General features: G+C 42.4%; 1 protein-coding gene across 2 annotated transcripts in view; it reads left to right on the top strand.

The window, feature by feature from the left end:
* ABCD2 (ATP binding cassette subfamily D member 2) overlaps positions 1–26,322 on the top strand; it is a 67,823-nt gene that overhangs the window by 10,921 nt on the left and 30,580 nt on the right. For both annotated transcript variants that reach the window (XM_073328418.2, XM_073328420.1), the window contains exons 4-6: positions 4,656–4,824; positions 9,204–9,298; positions 11,274–11,419. In XM_073328418.2, coding sequence (XP_073184519.1) covers positions 4,656–4,824; positions 9,204–9,298; positions 11,274–11,419 — 410 coding nt within the window. The remainder of the gene's footprint in view (positions 1–4,655; positions 4,825–9,203; positions 9,299–11,273; positions 11,420–26,322) is intronic.

Genomic DNA, 26,322 nt, shown 5'->3' with positions numbered 1-26,322 from the left:
TTCATTTATTCACCCTAATTTAAGGTTTCGCGTGCCAGTAATACATTTTAACATTTTTAGAAGGTCTCTTTCTTTAAGTCTATAATATATAACTAAATTATTGTTGTATGTAAAGTAAATAAGGTTTATAAAATGTTTAAGAAGCTTCATTTAAAATTAAACTAAAATGCAGAGCCCCCTGGACCAGTGGCCAGGACCCAGGCAGTGAGTGTGCCACTGAAAATCAGCTCACGTGCCACCTTTGGCATTTGTGCCATAGGTTGTCTACCCCTGGCATAAACCATGACAGCATTTTCTAGACTAGAGCCAGATACTGTGGAGACTTCTCAAGCAGTTTTCCTAATAGACTGTGTGATTTTTGATTCATCTGTTTCAATACTTGGCCTACAATGTAGAGAGAATGCCTGGTTACCAATTATGTGAAGGTGTTACTATTCGCATTCAGTGTTAAAATCATTTGTATAATGCTATAAATTTACATGGCGCCTTGCAAACATGGCTGCTTTATGATGCAGAAAAAATAGCCACTAAATAATAGGTGAAAGACAGCAAACTGATTTGACTTGTAACACAATTACACTTTAATTCAGAGAGTATGAAGTGAAAGACCAGGGAGCTGAGCTTCCATCTTAATTTTATACTTAAAATTTTGCCAAAGAAGTATTGGGATACCACAACTTCATATTTTATTCTAAGTTCCTTTTAGGTGATTGCCATAGAATGGTAATATGCTTCCTGTGAACTTTAATATTTTATGGTAATAAAGTAAGAATCCCACTCCCTTTTCTTACACAAGCAGTCCTGTATTGGTCAGCGGAACTGACCTCGTTAGTAAGATGGGCAATGTTTGGCTTTTTGCGATTTCTTTTTTTTTGTCTGTAGGCCACTGGTGTAAATCCAAATTTTCAGTGTTTTGATGGATAAGTCTATAGGCTCATGCTTTGGAAACTGTTACCACCTGTTAGCTTTCCTGCAGCGTGAGAGTTGAGATGATGGTCTAAGGTTTGTTCATAGGGTACAGCGTTCAGTATCACAAATATCACTGTAGCAGGGAACACTGTTTGGAGTGCTGGTTTGAAGTCTTAGCAGAGGCCAAGGATTGAGGGCTTGATTCAACTCCCACTGAATTCACTGGAGAGTTTCCCAATGACTTCAGTGGGAGTTGGATGAGACCTTGAATAGGCTTGGAGGCTGAATTACATTGTCATATTTAGAAGTGGTCATTGCAGGTCAGGATGGAGGGCACACTGGTGAGACAATGTGGAAAGGCTGTCCTGCTGCTGTCCACGTTGTACCTGCTATACTGGTAGAAGGAGATCTTCAGTCTTAAATACTGTCAGTACAACTCTTTTCACAAGTGTTAGAGACAAAAAACTGCCAATGCAGGACAGTCTAGGCTTACTCATGGAGTTGAAACATTTGATAATTATCATGGGTTTTGCAATGTTCTCCTTATAAACTCCTATACGCTTATAAAACCATGGCTGAGAGCAGGACCTTGTAATTCATAACAAATAGCTGTTCTTTAATTTTGTGCAATTATGGGACTTGTCTAGAGTTACACTTCCTTATACCAGAGGTGTCTTCTAACACCAGGTTTGGATCGGGCTACCTCTAAATGCTTTACTACAACTAGCTGATTTGTTTGTTTTTTAAGACTATGTGTAAATGACACACCACTTTTGGTGGCGTGTAAGATACGTGTGCTACATGCTACAGTGAAAAGCATGCTGCATTCACGCTGTGGCGTGTTGCTACATGTCTCAGTGAAAGGCTCTGGCAATGGGGGAGGCAGCTGGGAAAGGTTCTAGCAGCTCCCCTCTGTCAGAGCCTTTCCCTCTACTGGAGTCTTTTCCTACGGCAGGGAAGGACTCCAGCAATGAGGAGCTGGCAAAACCTTTCCCCTCTGTCTCCCCCCGGTTGCGTCTTTTCCTGCAACAGGAAAAGGCTTCGGCCATGGGGAGTTAGTGCGACACTATACTGCTAGAAATAGCAGTGTAGACGAGGAGACACGGCTTGGGCAAGTTGGAGCTGTGTAGGGTTTGTACTCAGATACATACCCACCCCCTTTATTTTACTTGCCTAAGTCGTGCCTGACTGTCTACAGTGCTATTTATACCCGTGCTGGGCAGGGTGGTTACGCGGTATGTACTCTGCATGCCGCAGAAAGAAGCATACTGTTTAGATGCACGTTTATACTCATTGTTCTGCTATTTTTGCCTCTCCTAGCTTTCGACATCAGAATTTGTGTTTTCTGAACCTGGGAATCATTCAGTTATATTAGGAATAATACTTTTCCCTTCAGTCTTCTATACCTGTGCTTCTCAAGCTATCTGATATGGGGGACCGGCAATTTTTTTTTCCAATGTGCGTGCAGACCGTCAGCCGATGGCTCGCAGACCGGCACCAGTCCGCGGATCACCACTTTGAGTAGCACTGTTCTATACTACTGCAGATGCTTGGGTGTAATTACTCTCTGCCAGCAGATGCAAACAGTACATTGAGACTTTTTGGTGAGGTCATCACCCTGCAAGATAAGGGGCTTACCAGGTCCTAGAGCTCATTTGTTTCTGTCTCCAGCAGGCTGAGGATCAGTATCTTCAATGGCTGTGGAGACAGGCCTGAACAAAGGAGAAAGTCCTTGAGCAGGCATCAAAGGTCTAGGAGGATTTCCAGTTATGCACCAATATGAGGCTCCATAAGAGGCATAGACAGCGTGGAGTGCAGTGAGCTAGCCCTCAGAAGAGTACTATATGGCTAACTGCTGCAGTCATTTCAGGAGTAGGAAGTGCCCATGTTGCTTGGCTTTCACACAAAAAATAGATTTACCCCACAGGATTCCTCTCCTGTGAGATAGAGGATGACGAGGTAAAAATAAAACAGGTCAAGACCCTTCCTTAAGACCCTGTCAGCCCTGTCCCCCAGCGGCCCCCTTAATTGCAGGGGGTCCAAGGTCCAGGCAGAAGAGCAGATCTTTATCCAAAGGAGGATTCATGGGACCTTTGCCAGGGTCTGCTGGAGAGCCTTCCCTACATTTTTAGATGCCTCTCTCATTTGAGTCTCCGTTGCTCTGGGGCCTCAGCCTACCCATGGAATCCTGAGTACAGATACCAATGTGTAGAGAAGGGAGTACACCTGGGGTACGCCATGACCCCGTAGTAGATTCATACCTTTCTGTCAGTGAAAACTATCTGTCATATCCAGAGGAGAACAGCTGGACTTGTTCCTCTGCACTTTCACCACATGCTGAAAAATGTTTTGGTGTGGGTACACTGAACAGCCACCATCTCTCACTCAAATAAACCAACCTGGAGCAAAGATATGGCCAAGGAAAACCAGGTATTGAAAGCAGCCCCCCATTCATCCTTAGCCATCCTATTTGTTATTCCCATAGTCAGAGTATGCAATAGAGCAGACTAGCCAAACAGATCCTAAATATGCTAGGGAGTGAGTTTTTTGAGAGAATTTGTCACAATAGAAGAAGACCTAAACAGACTAGACTGCCACAGAGTCCAACAGAACAGCAGAGAAGTATTTTAGCAGGACTAGAGATATGAATTCTAGCAGCCAGATGCTCTAGCAATTAAATAGAATGGTACACTGGCATGCTTTTCTCCCCATTGACCCAGGATGGGTGTTAGGAATCTCGCAAAAAAGCTCAGCAGTTCAGAGCCTCACAACAGCAGCATGAGTGCCACAGAAGAAAGAGAGAAAAACAAAGTGAGCTGCATCCAAATCCATTCCTTCCAAGAGAATGAAGTTTCTAGTCAGGGAAAGTTGCTTCAGTGCCAGCAAGGAAGTCCCAGAAGCATTCAGAGTGCGTGGCATTAGAAAGTTAAATGCATCGTGGCCTGGAAGGTGTATACAGAACTACAGGAGATAGGGAAGGCAGCCACCTGGGGTATATGTCCTTCACTGTTTAACCTGTAGTGTTCAGCAAATGTAATGTTCAGGCATGAGCTGATTCATCATTTGGTGAGAGCGCTGAAGGCAGCTTTCATGAGGTATAATCAGTCCCTACTGAATGGCACAGCGTTGCTTTTGGAGGTAGCCAAACATCTGGCTTGGCACAGAAAATCAAAGAGAGGAAAATTTTCCGTATGTGTTAAATTTTCTTTCTTTGATATCTTCTGCCAGCCCAGGCCTCCACCCTTCAAGCTTAGCACTATCTTCTGCAAATTTCCAGGACTTTTTCAAACAACAAGTTTTATACGAGGACTCCAAGGTCTAAAAATTGCATCTGGTGTATTTTGCACAATAAATTGCAATGATAGGAACTGCTTTAGGGGATTCAGCTGATAGATGGGAGCCAGCAGCCCCCTTATTTGCTGGTGATGACAGCACTAAAAATTCTTAAGGCCTTCATTCGAGTTATGCCAATTTACATCAGTTTAGAATCTGTCCCTCAACATAATGTCGCCATCTGCTGGCGGATAGGAACAGTACATGTGCATCTGGCGGGACTGTCAGAGAAGATCTCAAAGAAAGAAAATTAATTGGTGAGGAAAAATTTCCTTTTATTCTTAATCCAGAATGAAATCAAAGTAGTACTGAGTCAAAACAATTGGGAATGCTATCCATAAATTATTAGAGAAAGTATATAATTTCCAGTTTCCAGATTATGTAATTTAAACAGATTATTTGTTGTTTCTCAGGTCACCGAGTTAGCAGGCTATACAGCTCGAGTGTACAATATGTTTTCAGTCTTTGATGAAGTGAAAAGGGGCATTTACAAAAGAACTGCTGTTGTTCAAGAGATTGAAACCAACAGCAAGAATGAAGATAAAGCAGAACTACGTATTGATGGCCCCTTAGAAATCAAGGGTGGGTAATTCACATTTTGATACTTTTCTCTATAAACTCTTCATAAGAACATAAAAATGGCCATACTGGGTCAGACCAAAGGTCCATCCAGCCCAGTATCCTGTCTACTGACAGTGGCCAATGCCAGGTGCCCCGGAGGGAGTGAACAGAACAGGTAATGATCAAGTGATCTCTTTCCTGCTATCCATCTCCATCCTCTGACAAACAAAGGCTAGGGACACCATTGCTTACCCATCCTGGCTAATAGCCATTAATGGACTTAACCTCCATGAATTTATCCAGTTCTCTTTTAAACCCTGTTAAACCCTTCAGCCTAGTATGCAACTTTACTGGTATAAACAAAGCCTTTCTTTACACAACCCTTGCTGCTATTTCAGAGATGCCACAGATCAACTCCCCTCCCATTGCATATTCCTAGCCCACTTCTTTGCAGTTTTCTATGCCCCCCAGCAGACAGCCCTGAGATTCCTTCCCAATGTACTCTCACAAGGGCTGGCTGGAAATTCTCCATCAAAACCTCCACAGAAAATTGTTTTTTGGTTTTTTTTTTACTTTTTTCCCCCAGAAAGAATCTGCTTTCCTTTAAATTTTTTTAGTTTTCATTAGAAAACTGAAACCTGAAACTTTTCATCTGAAAAGAGAAAAACGTTGATGTTTTTACTAGGATTTGGCCTAAAAAACCTCAGGCACTGAAAACCAAAATATGTTCAGTTTTCATATTTTCAACAAAAAGGCAATTTTCTGCTGAAAAATTTTCTGATCCGCTCCAACCCTCCTGCCTGCCTTTCCCCTTGCTCCTCCTACCCTCTACATTTTGTCATTTCCCCTCTGTCTCCACCTAAGGTCTGTGTATGTGTCCTCTGTGACTGAATTCTTACTGTGCCCCATTAACCACCTTCTGTCTCTATTCCCCATCCAGTTTCTTCCCCAGTCCCCTCATATGGCCTTTTGCCATTTACTCTTCTTGATTACCCACATTGAACACCTTCCATTTCTGTTTCCCAGCTGCTGCTGACAAACCAAATCCCTTCTCCACCCCCACAGGAAAAAATGTAGCTATTCAGAGGTGAAGGAGTTAAACTACTATATATGAAACTTTTTTTTCCTTCTCTTACAACATTATTGCCCTTCAGCACAGATTTCTCAACAGGGTCATAATAAACACCCTGAGGCGGCACAAACATTAACTGTTTTCTTGACCTTGTAGGACACAACAATGTGTGATTACCAATAAAATAAACCACATTTTATAATAGACTCTGTTTTGTAATGTGGTTGAGAAAAGGGTTTTTTAGTCCATAAAGTAGTAAATTAATGTACTTGGCCCACAGGCCATTGTTCTTTAGCATGACTACCTCGTTATTTTAAAGACTGACTGCAGCTTGGGTCTGAGAACCCTGCTGACGTTTCAATGCGGTATAGCATCCCATTCTTTTTCCTTCAGCCCATACCAAGACTTTGTAGTCTCTGCAACTGTAGTGGAAACACATTTTCGGAGGCTCTCCCATCAGAAGTTCCACTGGAATAACATTTTTCTTCCTTTCTTTCAGCCTTCATAATTTCAGAATTCCCTGAATAGGAATTTATAACAGTGGAGGGGTATGTGTGTGTGTGTGGGTATCTGTGCACATGTGTGCATGCATGTAAGTGTGCATATTATTAAAAGAAAAATCCATATTTTAAACTGTCTTTTAAGGCAAGTTTTTTGCATTGACCCACACCACTTATTTCCTCTTTAATCGTCAGTATAAACTTGTGCCATCAACTAATGTTCTATTAGCCTCTGTATTTACTACAGCCCATAACTGTACTGGTGTAGGCCGAGAAAGAATGACAACCTGTTAAACAGACAAGGTGGGTGAAGTAATATGTTTTATTGGACCAACTTGTACTGGTCAGAGAGACAAACTTTGGAGCCACACAGAGCTGCTCTTTAGCGGGTGTCTCTCACCAGTAGAAGTTGGTCCACTAAAAGTTATTACCTCACGCACCTTGTCTCTCTAATATCCTGGGACTGACATGGCTGCAACTACCCTGCATACAACCTTTTAAATGCTTTAGTAAAATAACAATAATATATTACTTTACTACAGTCATTCCTTATCTTATCATTCAGAATTATAAAAAGGATCATCACTTTATTTTTGTAGCAGTGCAATCAATTATATGCCTCATTACCTTACAAAACAAAACAAACAACCTCCCACCCCCTTCCATTAAGAGAACCTTAAGGTCTCAAAGTCAAGCACTCAAATGTTAGGAAATCCCAGAATTAATGTTGCCTGTACAACTCTCACCACAATATCTGCATATTTTACAGCTGTTAATGAATTGATCTTCACAAGGTCGGTTTTAGGGTATTATTATCCTTGTATTCTAGCTGGGGAACTGAGACATGGAGAAATTAAGGACAAATATGTCATAGGTACCCAACTTGAGATGACTAGGTGTTTCAGATAATTTAGCATTTTTATAACACCTTATATGTCCAAAGTGCAGCTTTGACTTCTGTTGAAGTCATGAGCACTCCTGAAAATCTGGTCCCAGCTGTCTGAGGTCAGGCACCTAGAAAATAAGGAACACACAGTTAGTGGCCAATGGTGATCATTTTAGTTCAAATGGCTTGTCCAGCATCATATGGCAGAGGCAAGGAGTAGAATCTAGTTCTCCAGGATAGCATTTTAATTCTCTAACCATAAGACTATATATTCTCTTCTGATGGTCTCCTGCCTCCTTCACTACACATTTTCCAACTTCTCTGACAAATGAGGAAGGCAACAGATGGAATATTCAGAGAATGTGGCTGCCAAATTCTACCACACCTTTATGTTCAGACTTTTTTCAGAGGCTTATAACTTGGCCAAATTTGGATGAATTTTCATGGAGATGGCATAAGGCACATCCCTGACATTGGGGTGACCTGTCTGCCAAATTTCAAGTCCCTGCTCCAGAGCTTGGAAGCAACAGAGCTTCTCAGCTAAGTGGTTGTAAGAACTATTTTAAGATAGGAAGAACACCCCTAATCTCATTCCCAGAAATCACCAAAATATTTTAGCTGAAACTTTGCAAAATTCAGCCTGAGGAAAATGCCCAACATGGAAAATTTCAGCCCAAATAGTTACAGATTGGTAAAGTTATAAGCAACTGAAAACAGGGCCTTATAATGGAAAGCGTAAAGCAACCGTAATTATAGGCACTGCTACCAGATTTACCTGTAACAATCCTGTATTTAATTGTTTCTTTATTTGGATTAGTTTAAGATTTAACAAAATACGTAGGGCTGTCAATTAATCACAGTTAACTCATGCGATTAACTCAAAAAAATAAATCGTGATTAATCACAGTTTTAATTGCACTGTTAAACAATAGAATACCAATTGAAATTTATTAAATATTTTTGGATGTTTTTCTACATTTTCAAATATATTGATTTCAATTACAACACAGAATACAAAGTGTACGGTGCTCACTTTATATTATTATTTTTATTACAAATAGTTTAAAAACAATACAATGTAAAACTTTAGAGCCTACAAGTCCATCAGTCCTACTTCTTGTTCAGCCAGTCACTAAAAGAAACAAATTTGTTTACATTTACTGGAGATAATGCTGCCCACTTTTTATTTACAATGTCACCTGAAAGTGAGAACAGGAGTTCACATGGCACTTTTGTAGCTAGCGTTGCAAGATATTTACGTGCCAGATATGCTAAACATTCGCATGCCCCTTCATGCTTCTGCCACCATTCCAGAGGACATGCTTCCATGCTGATGTTGCTCGTTAGAAAAATAATGTATTAATTTAATTTGTGACTGAACTCCTTGGGGGAGATTTGTATGCCCCCTGCTCTGTTTTACCCACATTCTGCCATATAATTCATGGTATAGCAGTCTCGTATGATGACCCAGCACATGTTGTTCATTTTAAGAACACTTTCACTGTAGATTTGACAAAATGCAAAGAAGGTACGAATGTGAGATTTCTAAAGACAGCTACAGCACTCGACTCAAAGTTTAAGAATCTGAAGTGTGTTCCAAAATTGAGAGGGATGAGGTGTGGAACATGCTTTCAGAAGCATTAAAAGAGCAACAGTCTGATGCGGAAACTACAGAACCCGAACCACCAAAAAAGAAAATCAATCTTCGCTGGTGGCATCTGACTCAGATGATGAAAATGAACGAGCGTCGGACCGCACTGCTTTGGATCGTTATCAAGCAGAACCCATCATCAGCATGGATGCATGTCCTCTGAATGGTGATCAAAGCATGAAGGGACATATAAACTCCAGAAATTCGTGTCTCTCAGCCCTGTTCTTGGACTACTAGATCTCACTGCCCCCCTGAATGTTTCACTAACTTTTTTTTTTTTTTAACTTGTAGGAAAAGTTATTGATGTTGATCATGGAATTGTTTGTGAAAATGTTCCTATTATTACCCCAAATGGAGATGTGGTGGTTTCCAGACTAAACTTCAAAGTAAGATGATATGCAAGAATCTTCTGATTGTTGCCATCACATTAACACAAAACAACACAGAGTTCATGTACCCTATGTTAAATACTTGGAGAAGAGGGGAAGTCAAGAAAGGTAGGCATAGCGGCTCACTAGAGGCAGATATGTACAGGTTTCAGAGTAGCAGCCGTGTTAGTCTGTGTTCGCAAAAAGAAAAGGAGTACTTGTGGCACCTTAGAGACTGACCAATTTATCTGAGCATAAGCTTTCGTGAGCTACAGCTCACTTCATCGGATGCATCAGATATGTACAGTGTATCCTGCTCAAAGAAAATGGAGAGAGAGGAGAAGGAATGGTTTGACTTGTGTCATTGTCAGATTAAAAACTACAGCTGCATTTTCAAAATTGCTTAAGGGAGTTCTGCATCCAACTCCCATTGAATTTCTGGGGGACTGAGGTGCTTATCACCTTTGGGATGCTTTAAAAATCTTCCAAGTCCACAACATTAGAGCAAACAGTGAGTCTGTGGAACTTCACTTGACCACTCCAAGGAGCAATAGTAACTAACAGCTGACAGTATAATCTGCAGGTCCAATCCTACAATCTTTGCTCAGTAAAAACTCACATTGTTTTCAGTGATTTATTGCAAATAGCAATTGATTCCTATTGGCATCACATTGTTAATGCATTTCATTTATTGAATGACTCCAAAATATGTCACAATACTGACTGTCAGTGCAGTAATTATATAGAAATAGGTGAAAGCATTGGAAAGTTGCATGAGAACTTCCACTACCTCATTTATGCATCTAATTGCTTATGTTACCTCTGTATTTGTATACTGGGTGTGTGCGAGAGACAGAGAGAGAGAGAGCATCTTTAAGGAAATAGTCAGCACCTGGCAGAATAGGGCCTTTAATTTGGCAAAACTCCCAGCTACTTTAAATGTATTTCGTTTAACACTATAAAATGATGGATTGACATTCAGGCAGAGATACCTGTATGTTTGTACACTTTACCTAGTAGATTTATAGAGAGAATTCACAAACAGTGCTAATGTGTGGGTGGGTGGGTGGGGGGAAGTATAGGGGTGTATAGGGTGAATAAACAAAGGGGTGTGTGTGTGTATAAATAAAGAAATGCATAAAAATGACACTATATAAGCAGAAATGGAATTTTGAGGTTTATTTTCCAAGTCATTGGGCTTTGCTCATGCTGCTTCAATTCATTCACTTAAGGTCATGCCACACATCCCTATTCACTGCTTTGCAAGTTCACCCCTTTGCAATTAATTCACCTGTATAAAAAATACCATACGCTGTTTAATGAGACTGTGATGGTGTTTAGTATAGTTATAGGAATGTTAACGCTTGTAAGGTACTGAGTGTCCTTAACTCCTTACAGTTCCCTCAAATTGAAGTCAGTGCATTCAAGTACTTGAGGGGAATATTTGACTCTAAATATGATTTGTAGATTCAGTACAATGAATATTGAAATCAAGATTCATTATAGATAGTGACATATGGTATTTGGGCATGTTTTTCCCAGCTCTCTGTGACTAGGGTCTAATTTTGCTACATGTTCAAATGAACTGCAGTTAGATTTTATCCAAGACACAAAGTGCCCAAATGTTTAAAAAAGGTTTCAGTGCTAATGACTCATGCCCCTCCACAAAATAGCCTTTTGTAAGTAATAGCATAGCCATCTGGATTGTTTCCTAAATTAGAAAAAACACATCTTTGGAGCTAGTAAATACGATTTCTTCTGGTTCCTTTGCTTTTGCTCTTTGAATCCACATATTCTGTGCAAATGCAGTTTTTCAAACAGAGACTGAATAAGAGTTGTAGCCAATTTCACAATTTATACTTCCTTAAACTAAATGCTTAGGTGGTTTCATTGTGGGGTGTGCTAGATTGTGTCATTATACACCATGGCTTCATGGTGAAAAGTGATATATTTTGAAAGGTGGTTGTTTTTATCATTTTCATGACTATTTTAGGTACAGGAAGGAATGCATCTTTTAATCACTGGTCCCAATGGTTGTGGAAAGAGTTCTCTTTTCAGAATTTTAAGTGGTCTGTGGCCAGTCTATGATGGTGTTCTCTACAAACCACCTCCCCAGCACATGTTCTATATCCCACAAAGGTACGTGCTTTGCCTACATTGGAAATACTTTTTCCCCAGTTTTGTGAGATTTGGTCCATTTTCTAAACCCCTGGCATCTAAAGTTGGGTTAGAAGATGGTAACCCTCACCTCTTATTACTGGAAAGTGCAGAAGAATTGCTGCCACATTCAGTTGCAGGGGGAGAGCTCCCATTGCCAGTCACCAAAGAGTGCTGGATGACTGAAGAACACTGGGGGACAGTTTAGGCTTTGGAACATAGTTTCCTTTTCTGTCAAGCAAAACTTGAAATAGGCCAAATACAGCTTGTTTTTAAAATACATTTGAAATAAAGTATCACATGTGGGGAACATTATTTTTCCCCAAATTTGAATTACAATTTAAAAAACCTAAATTTTTCAATACTAAACCAAAACCAAATCCAGCATTACTTTTACATTATCGCTTTTAAATCTGTGTTCATTTTGCCAAGGAAAGTATGATGTTTTGAATGTTTCCTTTGTAATCTACAGGCCTCCCAGAATACAATACAATACAATACTCCCACAATACAATCCAGTACATTCCAATATTTCTCTTTGGAGTTCTAACTTGGATGTTTTTGCAAAAGCTAAATCAAGCACTGAAAATCTTTGCTTGCCTTTTGTAGTTCACCCTCTATAATTGGGTAAAAGTAAATGTTCACAATGTGTTTCTGCTTAAAAAATACCAGTGATAAAGCAGGGTGGAAGCTGTTAAGTGACGGATAGATTTTTCTCTGCAGCTAAACAGAGCCTTCAAAACAACATAAAAAGCATGCGTGCAAATAACACAAAGGAGTATTTTGTAACTAGATAGTTTCATTAAAGCTCAGTACTGAGTAGAAGGCAGTGAGGAGTTGAACAATACCAAGAGGAACTTCTCAGAACTTCTGGGGAACGGTTACATCACTATAGAAATCAATGGTACACTCTCACCTGGAAAGAAAGGTTTAAATGATGAGCAGTATAAAGAATGTAAGCCAGGCACTTCTGGTTCTTGTTGTTATGAGAAAGGGTAACAGAAGACGTTCAGTGAAACTGAAAGGCAGCAAATTTAAAAATGATAATAGGCTACTTTTTACATGACAGTATTAACCTGTGAGACTCCCTGCCACATGATATTATTAAGGACCAAGAGTTTAGCAGGATTAAAAAAAATGGATAATGAGCACCCACCATTACAATAGTAAGGATTAAAAAAAAGCAAAAAAATAAAAGACGTTTGGAAGGGATATAAACTGTCATGCTTCAGGGCATGTTACTCAATCTGTTACAGATGTGGCTAGGAAGAACTTTTCTTATGGGGAATTTATTTCATAATTGCTCGCTTCAGGGGTTTCTTGCACCTTTACCCAGTGCATCTGGTTCTTGCCACTGTGGGAAACACAGTATTAGACTAGATAAGCCATTACTCTGAATAAGCATGGCAAGTCTAATGTTCTATTTAAGATTTTAAAAGCCAACTCAAGAATCAGCTTATTTAACAGAAATAGCAAGGATAATTATCCTCCAGTGTGAATACAGTTCTGTCAGGAGCCAGGCAGAGCTGCAATAAGAAAATAGGCCATTTTGGAAAAGAAGCACCCATTGTCCAAGGCTGCTAGTAGTCTTCCTGCTTGGTAACAAAGGTCCTGTGATCACAATTCTCCAGCTCCCCTTGAACCAGAGATCTGAAGCAATGACGGAAATGGCACTTGGAACTGTAGGGGACTTTTTTAGGCAAGGGGAAAACAAATTTTAAAGAAAAAGCCACGCTCCCCATTTTCTTCCTGGCTCCACCTGAAACATTTAGAAGGGTCAGGAAGGGTTACATCTTAAACTTCCCTCTGACTGTGCTAGAGATTTAGGCACTAGTGAGGCTGAAAGTCCGCTTGGAGGAGCCACTTCTGTGTTCAATGTCTCTTTTTCTGTCTTTGGAGAAGGCTTCCCACAAACTGCTCTGCAAGTGATCCTTAGCTGTGACCTGACGGGATCACCTCTAAAGGGGAGAGAGTAATTCACGTTCCTTAGCCACTGAATTCTTGCCCTCCTTGCTGAGATAGCAAACAGAGGTACCAGTTGTGGTTATGGTTTTGTGATGTGCATAGATGTCCTCTTGGAAGTAAGTTGAAGCCATCAGTTCATTTCAGATAGGCCACTAAGTAGCCATCAGATACTATCACTTTCAGTCACTACTTGCATAGCACTTGATTGTAACTGTGACACAGAGGTGAAAGGTGAACATTTGTATGTTCCTTGCTTTTAAAGAGGTCTCTTTTTTTTTTAAGCGTTAATGCCTTTGCCCCTGCACTGTTCACAACATCTCTCACTACTTGCAAAGTAAAAGTTTTCTTTGCTAGGAGCTTTTTGAACTCTACCATATAAACAAGCTTTTGCTAGAATTAGAATATGATAGGTGCTAGAAAGGGGCTTATATGTCTCATCATCATCTTACTACTAGCCCTTCTCGCCCTTTCTCATTTATAATCTCCAAGCAGCACATCAAAAATCTCTGCTTTTGAGATATGCTTGCATAAATATTTTATGATGGTTAAGTCTAAGCAAGAAATGTAATGTAATATAGAAAGATACTGCATAGTCTAATGTACTTCACAAGGCATGTTGGCATTAAGGCATAAAGCATGGTGTTTTAACGTGCTGGCTACTCTATAATTATCTTTTTCTATATAGTTACAAATAAATGAACTGATGGAAGAGCCTGGTCACAAAACATAACAAAACTCTATAACAAACTGAGTTCAGTAAAAACAAGGGCAACAGAGTCCATGACTGTTGCAAAATAAGACTGTTCCTTCAGCGTACGAGTAGTTGTAGGACAAATGGGGGTGTAGCGGGGTGGTCACCTGCTCTGGTCTTAAAGGGCTTGAAATCAGCCCTGGGAGAGGGCTGTGGCTGGGAGCAAGCAGTCCCATGCCCCAATCAGGGCTCAGCTTGCCCTTATAAGAGGGCAGTGGGCCAGGAGCACACAGAGTCTCCTCTAGCTGTGGAGGGAGATGGGCCTGGCTGCTGGGGAGCGTACCAGAGTAGCTGAGGTGGAGCAGGGCTGGGGGAAGGCCAAGGGAACTGGGGAGCTCCAGCCTGGAAACCCCCCAGGCTACAGGCCTAGGGTAAGGCCGGATAGGTACTGGGGCTGCAGGGGGCAGCCCAAAGGTAGGCAGAGGCAGCAGGTCCAAGCTCCCCCTTGCCTGTGACGATAGGCTTATACACTGCAGTCCGCCCCAGTGTGTGGGGACTCAATGGTAACTGGCAGTAGCCAAAGACTGAGGTGAGGTGGGGATAGTGGGTGGGGGTTTCCCAGGGAGGGGAGACCCAGAGACTGGGGAGGTACTGCCAGGGGGCAGCATGCTGGGTAAAAGGGGCACCGGGGTCCGGGAGGGACACAGGGGCCAGCAACAAGCAGGACACCGGCCTGCAGAGAGTGCTCCGGAGGCTGGAAGAGCTAATTCCTTGAGAGACCAGCAGGAGGCACCGCAGGGGTGAGTCTCGCACCGTGACGGGGCCTTTGGGCACTGTTGCCTCTTCTCCCATCTTCAAAAATCATGAGAGCCAGGACCAGGTTGACTGTAGTATGTTGCTTATGAAAAATAGACTACTCCTTGCATACACACTACAAAATAGATTCTCAAGCTTAACACACAAGTAGCTCAAATGATAGTCTATATATAATAATAAGGTTAAGCATTCAAAATTTAGGATATGCCCAATTAAGGCTGCCCTTATTATCCTTATGGGAGTGTGCTGGGGTGTCTCTTGCCCCAGAAGGAGGGAATTTTCACATCAATGAGACTATTGTCTTTCCTGGCTACCAGATCCATTTCAGAGCTCTCAGTTGACGAAGTTCCATCTTAGTTCAGGTGGCCCCATTAAGGTCTTCTACTTCAGAATGGGATGAAAGTGAGAGATGGAGTTTAGGACCCTTCTAAAGTCTGAATAGAAAGCTTCTCTGTTTTATTGGTTGAAGGATTTAAAGTCCCCTTTTTGAGGAAAGGGAAAGTCCAGCTCTCTGGGATATTAATTCCTTAAAACTGAGAAGCTTTGGCCCTCAGCTAACAAGTAGCTTGTATTTGTAAAAAGGACTGTGGGATTAAAACTTTTGAAGGTTGGTGGGTAAAAATTCCCCCTCTCCTCTCCATCAAGTTATTTTACCACATTTATTGTCAAATCTTTTCAAGATCTCAGAGCAGCGTCCATATGAACCTGACAGGATATACTTTACTCTTCTGAGAGCCCTGGAATGAACATGGCCAGTAGAATGGTGTTACTTCTTAGGTGGGATGCTAGGCAAGTATTCAGGGGACTCTGACTATAGCTAAGGGTGGAATAATTTAATAGTCTTTGCTGGGGTTGAAGGCTGTTGAACCTTCCTTTTTTGTAGTGTGTATTTGTATTCCTACATGAATTGTATATTGTGTTTTAAATATTTAGCTTGTTCCTGACTATAAGAGGCAGAGAATAACCCTGGCAGATTCTAAATTGTGCTAGAACTGTGCAATTGAAGCAAATCACTACTTGTCTTGGGAAATCTAGCCTGAGGGAACCAGTTTACTTATTAGCCTGTTACAATTTGCTGCATGGTCAGAGTGACCTTTTTATTTGTTTGTTTAAATAATTCAAAAATTGCAGACTTGATAACACACTGTCCACCTGCCTGATTTCCTGAAGAGGATCTGTTGGAGAGGGGATGTCAGGTTTTCCATAAAACTCCTTTGAGTCAGACACATGACTATGTATCAATCTTAGATGATTTAAGGAGGCTGTAGGCCACTAAAGAGGGTCTGCATGACTATGGCTCGCTTATTTAGATCACCATTTTCATTTGCTCACATAAGAAAAATGCATTGCATAGCAGAATGCCCTCAAGCAGCTGTATGCTGGTGGTGCAGTGAGTTTGGCGGATGAAACATGGGGTGGCTTATCAGATTACAGCTCTCCCATAAATTACAATATGTTAAAGAAGCGCAAGAGTATACTTGGAATCTCTTTTATATCTCCATTTCAATATGGGCTTGTAATAATCCTCTCAGTGGGCAGGTCTTGCAGTCCCAGTCCTCTTTTAACCAGGGATGCAGTGAGTTGGGCAGTGGTAGGGGAGCCTTGGTCCGTTCATTACACCAGATTCTGACCTAGGGCCCTAGGAGGATCAACAGTGTCTGGTCCTCAAAAGTGCTCTCCAACTTACCCTCCCTGGGTTACTTCCTACCATCTGCTGTTCTCCCCCAGCTTCCAGTCCAATATAAGGTGAACAGAAAAAGTAGAAGCCACCAAACCATCAGCCCCAACCAGGCTCAACATACAGTCCCTCAGGGACGCTTCTCTGACACCTTTGTCAGGAGCCTTCAGGGCAGGTCTCTCCCCTCCCCAACCTCCTACTTCTGGGCTGGGTTGGTCCCTTTTCAACCCCTTTTCCAGTTGTAACAGGCTCTGAGGGCTGGAGGGTTGGGGGCTACCTGGGCCCAGTACGATCCTTGAACACCTTCCAGCCCGAAGTAGGGTTTGCATATCCCATCACAAGGTCCTATTGAGCCCTCAATAAATGGGCACAATTCCTGTTGAAACCAATGGGAGCCACACTTGCTTGCTTAGGGCTGAATGTGGTTCTCTGTCAGCTTTTTTTTGTTTTGGGCACAGACCAATATAGTCAGTGCTCTCACAGGTGACACCATCAGCTGTGCATCAGACTGTTGAGTAAGAAATAAAAAAAGAATCTCTGCTGATATTAGGCAGGCAAAAGATGAACCACCACAAAAACACCAAAGTAAAGAGGGGCTGAATGGAATGATTACTATTTCATCGCTAAAACAACAAGGAGTCCTTGTAGCACCTTAGAGACTAACAAATTTATACCTGCCACTGTATTTTCCACTGCATGCATCTGATGAAGTGGGTTCTAGCCCACAAAAGCTTATGCCCAAATAAATTTGTTAGTCTGTAAGGTGCCACAAGGACTCCTTGTTGTTTTTGTTGATAGACTAACACGGCTACCACTCTGAAACCTGTTTCATCACTGATTTTGTATGTAATGTCCAGTCCCAAAAATGCATGGACAGTCAGCTGGCTTGGTTGAATTCAGAGCTGAACACATAAGTACACATTATAAAAAGGTCAATTTATCTCCTTTTATATTACCAAGTTTCTGCTGCTGTGGAAACACTTCTCAGTAGCTTTACTTAGTGATTTCTAGATTTTAAAACAGTGCATCACCTGAGACTCCCTGGTTTCTATCTCCTAGATTGCTTAATATTAATTAGGCTGTTGTCAATGTCTCTCTTTTCCAAGTTCTCTGTCTACCAAATCACTATGAGATTTCCATTAATTTTTTTCCAAATACAGTGCTAAATCTTGCAGCGCTTAGTCCTTAATCGAGCAAAAATTCTCACTAATGCTAATCAGACAGTCTTCACCCGCATGGGCCCATAGACAGAGCAGTTCAAGTGTTCCATGAAGCACAGGGTCTGCAACAGTCCTCATGCTTCAGTGGGGAAGGGAAGGGAAGGAAAGGCTCCTTTCACTTCCTCTTTTTCCTCTGCTAAGGCCAGGGTCACTCTAGGACTAACTGTGTCTTGTTTTCAAGGGTATATCAAAGTTAGTCTATTTATTCCTTTTACATTCCCTTTTCATTGAATGTAAATGGTCAAGAGGGTAGTGAAGCAAAAGATGAATGCATTTAACATTTAAGGGACATGGAAAATCTTTTTTAAAAAAATCCAGAAACACTTTTAAAAACTAAAAAAACAAAAAAGCTGCACAGGACAACATGCGAATTAACTCTACATATATGAAAATGGAACTCGTCCTTGACTTGAAAGAATTAAGGAAACAATCTCACTCCTTCCATACTAAAACAGCATTGGGTGTGTGTATACAACATGCGGCAGCAAACCTCCCAGCCTAGGTTGACAGACTTGGGTGTGCAGGGCTTGTGGTAGCTTTTTAAATATAGCTGTGTAGCCAGCTCTTTGAAGTTGCGACTCAGGCTGGGGATTGGGCTCTGAAGCCCACCCCCATCCCTAGGCTTCAGAGCCTGAGCTCCAGCCCAAGCCACAACATCTACACAGCTACTTTTAGTATGGGAGCACAAGCCCCATGAGCCTGAGGCTGTTGTCCCAGGCTGGGAGGCTCACTGGCGCAGGCTGTGTAAGCATACCAATTGTGCCTCAGGGTAACCTGACTTGCCCAGTCTGCCCTCCCCCAGTTCTCTCTTCGTCTTGGGAGAATATTCTGGCTCTGGCTCTTTGTTGAACTAATGAACTCTAGAATTCCATTCCTATTTTGATGAACCTAGTGCTCACTCTTCTTCTCCTCACTTTCTATCCAAAACCTCCAAACAATTTCCAAACCTCTTCAGCTGTAAAGAAACACAGCTTCCTTCAGACCATCTTGTTTCTGACTTCTTTCTGTCTCACCCAGACCAACATCCCAGTGGGTTACCTTGACAATGCCACAGGGTCATTCATTAGAACATTTCCGGCCTGTAAATTTTCATGTCAGCATAAATGTTCTTAGGGTTACTGATGTTCATTATTCACCATACTCTGCTTCTAGTAACAGGCTCTCATTGTTTTTGGGCAATTTATCATTCAGTCCATGTTGATCAGTCAGACCTTCTTTTCCAGTTTTTCACAATCTTCCTAGTTTAGCACATTCCTAAAACATCCAGCATTAGCTCCTTTAGCTTTCTTACAGATTGTAGCGAGGCAGAGTGGCATCCCTCTGAGCTTGAGTGAGGGACCACTACGCTCCCCCTAGTGGGCGGAGCTAAATCTGCCCCACCCCCTCACCAGAACTCCCAGGGTGGGACAGGAAGTATAAAAGGAGTTCCCTAGAGTTCAGTTGGGGCTGGAACACCAGAGGGAGCAGACTGCTCTTCCAGGGAGCTGGGATCTCAACCGGATCCTGGACTAGGCCCTGAGTGGAGTTGTGCCCTGCAGTCTGAGGAGACAGATGAGTACCCCGAGGAGCTGCCAGGACTGCCATCAGACGAATGCCCCGAAGAGCTGTGGGAACTGCAGGTGGCAGAGTACCCTGATAAAACAGGGGACCTTTGGACTACAGAGCCCTACACTCAGACTGCGGTAGGAAGTAGCCCAGGGGAACCAGAGTCTGGTCCAATTCAGCTGCTGGAGTGTGAGTTAGTGTGTTGCAGTTGAACTCCCTGCTGATGCCCGTGGTGGAAAACTCCACCACTGTTAGGGCCCTGGGCTGAGACCCGGTGGAGTCGGGTGGATCTGGGTCCCTCCCTACCCCTACGCCCCACCCCTTGCGTGGTAGCCTCCTCACCTTTAGGCCCAGAGGCCTGAGTTTGTTGGCCTGCTAGAGTAAGGACATTTGGTGCCCCGTCCTGCCTGAGGGCCTGGACTTATAGATTCCTTTGCTGCTGTGCCCTGACTGCAGGCCAGAGCCCTAGGCAGTTTGTGCTCTGCCCTGCCATGAGGGCCAGAGCTTCCCCGATAGACTGTTGATTACTGTCAGCCCCAGCCAGAAGGTGCTGGGCTATACACTGTGGCTCTGCCCCGTCTAGGGTTGCCAGGTGTCTGGTTTTCAACTGGAACGCCCGGTTGAAAAGGGACCCTGGTGGCTCCGGTCAGCAACGCCGACCAGGCCGTTAAATATCCGGTCGGTGGTGGAGCGGGTGCTTGGGACTAAGGCAGGCTCCCTACCTGCCCTGGCTCCACGCCACTCCTGGAAGCGGCTGTCAGGTCCCTGTGGCCCCTAGGCGCTGGCGCGGCCAGGGACTGGGAGGCTCTGCGTGCTGCCCTTGCCCCGAGTACTGGCTCTGCAATTCCCGTTGGCCGGGAACCGCAACCAATGGGAGTTGCAGGGGTGGTACCTGCGGGTGCGAAGGCACCGTGCATCGCGCAGGGCCACCTGGCCGTGTCTCTGCCTAGAGGCCACAGGGACCTGACCGTCGTTTCCCCAGAGCTGCAGTAAGCGTCGCCGGGACCCCGCAGCCCCCCTCACCCCAACTCCCTGGCTCAGCCCAGAGCCCCCTCCTGCACCTCAAAACCCTCATACTGAGCCCCATACCAGAGCCTGCACCCTCAGCCCAGAGCCCATACCCCCTCCCGCACTCAAGTCCCCTGCCCCAGCCCAGTGAAAGTGAGTGAGGGTAGAGAAGAGTGAGCAACAGAGGGAGGGGGGATGGAGCAGGTTGGGGGGCATCAGAGAAGGGGCAGGGCATGGGTGGGGCTTCAGAGAAGGGCAGGCAGGGGTGTTCAGTTTTGTATGATTAGAATGTTGGCATCCCTAGCCCCGTGCAGAGGGCCAGAGTTTCCCCTACAAAGCGTGACTTGCAGTCTGCCTGTAGTGAGATGGAGTGGCCTCCCTCCCCACTCAAGAGCGAGGGACCACTACACAAACCACCTCTCAGAACCACATTCTTAGAATCATAGAACCATAGAATATCAGGGTTGGAAGGGACCTCAGGAGGTCATTTAGTCCAACCCCCTGCTCAAAGCAGGACCGATCCCCAATTAAATCATCCCAGCCAGGGCTTTGTCAAGCCTGACCTTAAAAACTTCTAAGGAAGGAGATTCCACCACCTCCCTAGGTAACGCATTCCAGTGTTTCACCACCCTCCTAGTGAAAAAGTTTTTCTAATATCCAACCTAAACCTCCCCACTGCAACTTGAGACCATTACATCTCATTCTGTCATCTGCTACCACTGAGAACAGTCTAGATCCATCCTCTTTGGAACCCCCCTTCAGGTAGTTGAAAGCAGCTATCAAATCCCCCCTCATTCTTCTCTTCCGCAGACTAAACAATCCCCGTTCCCTCAGCCTCTCCTCATAAGTCATGTGTTCCAGTCCCCTAATGATTTCTGTTGCCCTCCGCTGGACGTTTTCCAATTTTTCCACATCCTTCTTATAGCATGGGGTCCAAAACTGGACACAGTACTCCAGATGAGGCCTCACCAATGTCGAATAGAGCCACTGCGGTAAAAACTCTCTTCTAGCCCCAAAAACACCCGAGGAAACAAGAGGAGACTTCTCTTCCCTGCCCCGCCCCCTCACACCTTTCTGCCCCCACCAATGGGGAAAAAATCCCAAAGCGGAGGGGAATTTGGGGAAGAGGAGAGGTAAGGTCCTGGATGTTGGAGGAAGACATGTTAAGAACAAAGTTAGCAATGCTGGAGGGTGGCACTAATGTGGGTGGCACTAACCTTAGGTGCTACCACAATACAGAATATTAAAACAGCTGAGGCAGAGAGGTTAACTGACCAAAAATTACAGATTTAGCACTCAGAAATCCCTTTTCTGTGGAAGTATAAACTGTATAAGTCCACTGAATGCATCCGATGAAGTGAGCTGTAGCTCACAAACGCTTATGCTCAAATAAATTTGATAGTCTCTAAGGTGCCACAAGTACTCCTTTTCTTTTTTTATAAGTATTATCATTTAAAAATGGATACATTATTTAACATTGTGACACAAGGACTTCTTCAGTGCCAAGCATCAGATGGCAAGGAGTATATAGAGATACAAGGATTCCTTGGGTTCACCAAAACAATGTCACATAAGGTCGCTAATGAAAGCCTATGTCACACTGATCAGCGTAATCATTGTGAGATGTTTTTATAGAAAATATGTGACGAATTATATACCTATATAGAGAGAGAGTGCGCATTTTATTCAGATTGTAAATGGACGTTCATTGTGAATGATACAATACTCAATCTGCACACGACCAACCAGAGCGAGATAAGCATTTGTCCCCCACACCCAGCCAGGAGCACGTAGACTACCCTTTGGTGACCTCTCTTAATCAGTTAGGCTCAGATTTTCACATCCCGTGCTACGTCTCCTATCCAGCGTAGTTTCCAGTGTAAATCAGGCCTTTTTTATATGAGAAATGTGTTTCTTCATTACTACATATATCCCCTCTTTCACTGTGCACAGTCTTCTGGTATTATATAGAAACTTTACATGACCACTTTCATATCCATCGGCATCAGAGTCCACTTCCATAATTCTCCCTTCCTCCAGTACCTCTCTAACAAGATGGTGATAATCAGAAATTTGATCTGTGTTCTAATGTTAAGCCTTTTCCTTCAACACCAGGCTTGTAAATCTTTAAAATGGAAACAACCAAAGATTCACCGATAGTATTGTCCATATTACTTATCTTTCATCTTTCATCAGATTTACATACCTATATTTTGCTGTTGTCTTATAGCTCAGGAGTTTAGCACATTTTGCCCATTCTGTTCCATAGAGCCCTCTTGAAACTTTTATGTCCTTTCTTCCTGCTTTTCTGTTTCTGCTGATTTATCTTGATTTCCATGACAAGCCTTTGTTCCCTGGTGTTTCTCCTTTTGTGTTCTAAAATTCTCCTTGGCTACTAAATAAAATTGCATCAACTACCGAGATACTGAAGGGTTTAGGACAGAAGAAAGAGTAACCCAGATGTCTGAAGTGATTTTTCCTCAAATAGCTCCAAATTTCACCTCCTGGATGAGACTCAGCAAGGACAATTTCAGACTTAAAAGATAACTTTTTCAGAAAGTTAAAAGCATGGAATTATAATGCAAGACCCAGTGTTACCTTGCGTATACAGGTAGTCAGTAAGTGTAAAATATGGCTATTTTACAGACAATTCTTAATTGTCTAAACAATCATTTCAGTCCATCTTCTCTATATTTTGACAGATATTGGATTATCTGCTTTTCTTTGTGTGGCAATGCATCAGAGTATTACAAAATGTCATGATGAGGTAACAACTTTAAGAAGACAGTTGTAAAGTGGGCAACTGTGTGGGTTATCTACCTCTTTATTTTAGATAAGTCAAATCTTGTTTTGCTCTTTCATTAGCGTATGGACATGTAAAGTGTCAGGTTTTTTTATAGCATGTATTATCATGTTGACACAAACTGTCTCGTTTCAGGTCCACTATTTTATATACTGTAGTTCTTGCAAACAATTGTAAAGTGCATCTGACTCACTAGTGTTTAATATTCTAAAGCATCTGTCACCTAATCTTGACATCTTCTGCTAAATCTGTGACTCATTTTGTGGGTAGAGAGAGTTAACTGGTTCATTGGCTTTGACTATTCCATGTAGCGTTCTCTTCTGAATTCCAGCACCATGTTAACATCATCCATTGTCCCATCTGCTTGTGAATAGTGATGTCCCACCACACCTATTTTATTTTCCCAGCTTTTCGCCATTATTTCAGGTCACTTCATACACAAAACTAAGTCCTTTGAACATAGTTTTCATCAGTGACATTGTTTATCAGGCTGATTTTCATTGTGTTCATAGTACTCTCTATAAGAATATCTGTCCTTAAGTGTCATCATCCATCATAGAGATGTGAAAACCAAAGGAATGTAATTGATCAGCTGATATAAACTAGCATCCTTATTTGAGCAGCCATCATTAGTGTATATTGAAAAAGAAATAGGTGAATTTCTAAAGCCAAGGAGGAAGTAGTCTGATTTGAAACTAATGGTGGCCTTGTTGTTAAATGTTATTGAAATAGCCTTTGAGTGAGATATGCCTTTTCAAACTAGGTTTAGTTTAGATAATTGGCTATTAGTTTATTTGAAAACTTTGGGGGAAAAAAGTTTCTGAAGCAAATACACTAAGGTCAGACGGCTTCTGCTGACCTATAAAAAATGAGAAATTTTGTTCATCAGGTCTGTTGCTATGTCCATCGACTAGGACACAGCCTTCACAATGTCATCTGAAACATGATTCTGAGGCGTTCTCAAATGACACTGTTCAGGCCAGGTTATGCTTCATCTGAATTAATAGAGGACACCTTCTAAGTTGAGATGCTTTGCTCTACCCCATCCTCCTGAAAGAAAGGTCCATCTTATCTTATCTAGATCAGAAGAGACCTTGTCTTTATCGTATGTGTTAAGGGCTTTGCCTGTCTGAGTCAGTGGAAGATCTGTCCAGTTCTATCAAGGATTCACTTAGAACTGTGAACTTCAAAGGATTTTAATTTGGACATGGTTTCTGAACACGGATGATCAGCAGGTAACTTGCAAAATGAGTAAGATTTATCTGGGCTCATTTCCAGAAGTGAAAATTGGCTTTCTGGATTAGCTGTTATTTCCTCTCAAGCTGTCCAAAGTGCCTTGACTACCACCCAGACATTGAGTCTACTAATTAGTGTAGGACTTACAAGCACTTTATTTTGTATAGGCAGAGAGCTATGGAAATCACAGATTGTAAACCACACTCAGTATGCTGCACTGGGGTTTATATTTTAAAGTTCTTTGCATAAATCAAAGGTCCCCTTGTTGGGGAGATATGAATTGGAGTAAGATAAGATTCAGTCAAATGAGGAAAGATGTCTAGTTTTATGTTGATAACTTTCATGTTATTAATGGATTTAGAGGATTGCTTATAGACTTGCAGAATATGAGCTGATCGATCCTCACCTGCAGTAAAGTTAACCCTGCTTCATACCCTGGAGACTCTCGTGAGCTGAAACAAGTAATCATTCTGTGTTGCATGATGAGAACAAATCTTCCAGGATAGAATCACCAAACCTTATTTTAGAGAGACAGAGTGGGTGAGGTAATATCTTTTATTGGACCAACTTCTGTTGGTGAGCAGGATAAGCTGAAGAGTTTTGTGTAAGCTTGAAAGCTTCTCTCTCTCACCAACAGAAGTTGGTCCAATAAAAGGTATTACCTCACCCACCTTGTGTCTCTAATATCCTGGGAGCTGCGTAAATCAGAGTGACTGTTTGTGTCACATAGTGAGCAGCAGAGGCCCTTGAGTTAGAGCATCCCTGTTTAAAATGGGAGGGCATGGCTCACATGACACTGATCCATGAAGGGTCCTTAACTTTGGAATTTGCTCCTCCGTACCCCTTATATTTGTTCACCTTCATGATCTACGACTAGGCACATCTATTTTCCTGCACTGTTAGGGAGAGAGGAGAGGCATGGAAAGACTGCTTGCTTCAGAGAAGTGGGATATTTTTTTCATTTGTCTGCTTGATTAATGTGACTTGTCATGTAAAGCTGGGGTAATTGCAGGCTGCATTTCCTGTCTTTATTTTATATGGATATGGTGTGTTTTAGGTTAAAGAACCTAGAGGTTGACCTGGGTGCTTTTGTGGTATACATTTACATAAACATACATGAACAGGCCAAATGGAAAAATAGTTTTGGTGAATTGTTAACAAAATGTTCTTTATGCTTTTTCATGATAGCTAGTTTTAATGTAAGTGATCTTGGTGATGGTGAATTGGTAGTTAAAGAATGTATCTAAAACTGTGGGTCATGACCCTGTTTTTAAAGGTGTTGCCAGGGCTGGCATAAACTTGCTAGGGCCCGGGTCTGAAGCCGAAGCCTGAGCCTCAGTGCCCAGGGCCGAAGCCGAAGTCTGAGGTTTCAGCCCTGGGCAGCAGGGCTCAGGTTATGCCTCCTGTCTGGAGCTGGTGCCCTTGGCTTTGTCTTTGGCCCCTTCACTCAGGGCAGCAGGACTTGGGTGGGCTCAGGCTTCAGTTCCCCCTCCTGGTGTCATGTAATAATTGTTGTTGTTGTCAGAAGGGGGTCATGGTGCAATGAAGCTTGAGAACCCCTAATTGGTAGTGGCAAGTCAGTAATAATTAAGGCATGCATTTACAATCCTGGTTACTATTTCTTCCCAGGTTCTTTTCTACTGAAATGTGCTTGCACTTTCTATAAGAGAGCACAGAATCATTATTGTGATTTTTCTGCCTTTGATAGAAGATTCTAATTATATGCGCCAAGAGTGAAAATATCTTTTGTGCTCTATACTTCGTACCCTGTAAACTGTTAGTGAGTGTAAGCTAATTACATTCAGCTTTGGTAATTGAGCTACCTGAAATATTTAGAAGATGTTCTTGGATAGCTTTTGTACGTGTGGAGAGGAAAGTTTAGTGTCAGATATTTTAAGCACAGATCAATTATTTATAACTTCA

This window comes from Lepidochelys kempii, chromosome 1 (assembly GCF_965140285.1).
Source record: "Lepidochelys kempii isolate rLepKem1 chromosome 1, rLepKem1.hap1, whole genome shotgun sequence".
NCBI classification, from domain to species: domain Eukaryota; kingdom Metazoa; phylum Chordata; order Testudines; family Cheloniidae; genus Lepidochelys; species Lepidochelys kempii.
This window is presented reverse-complemented; position numbering and strand designations above follow the sequence as displayed.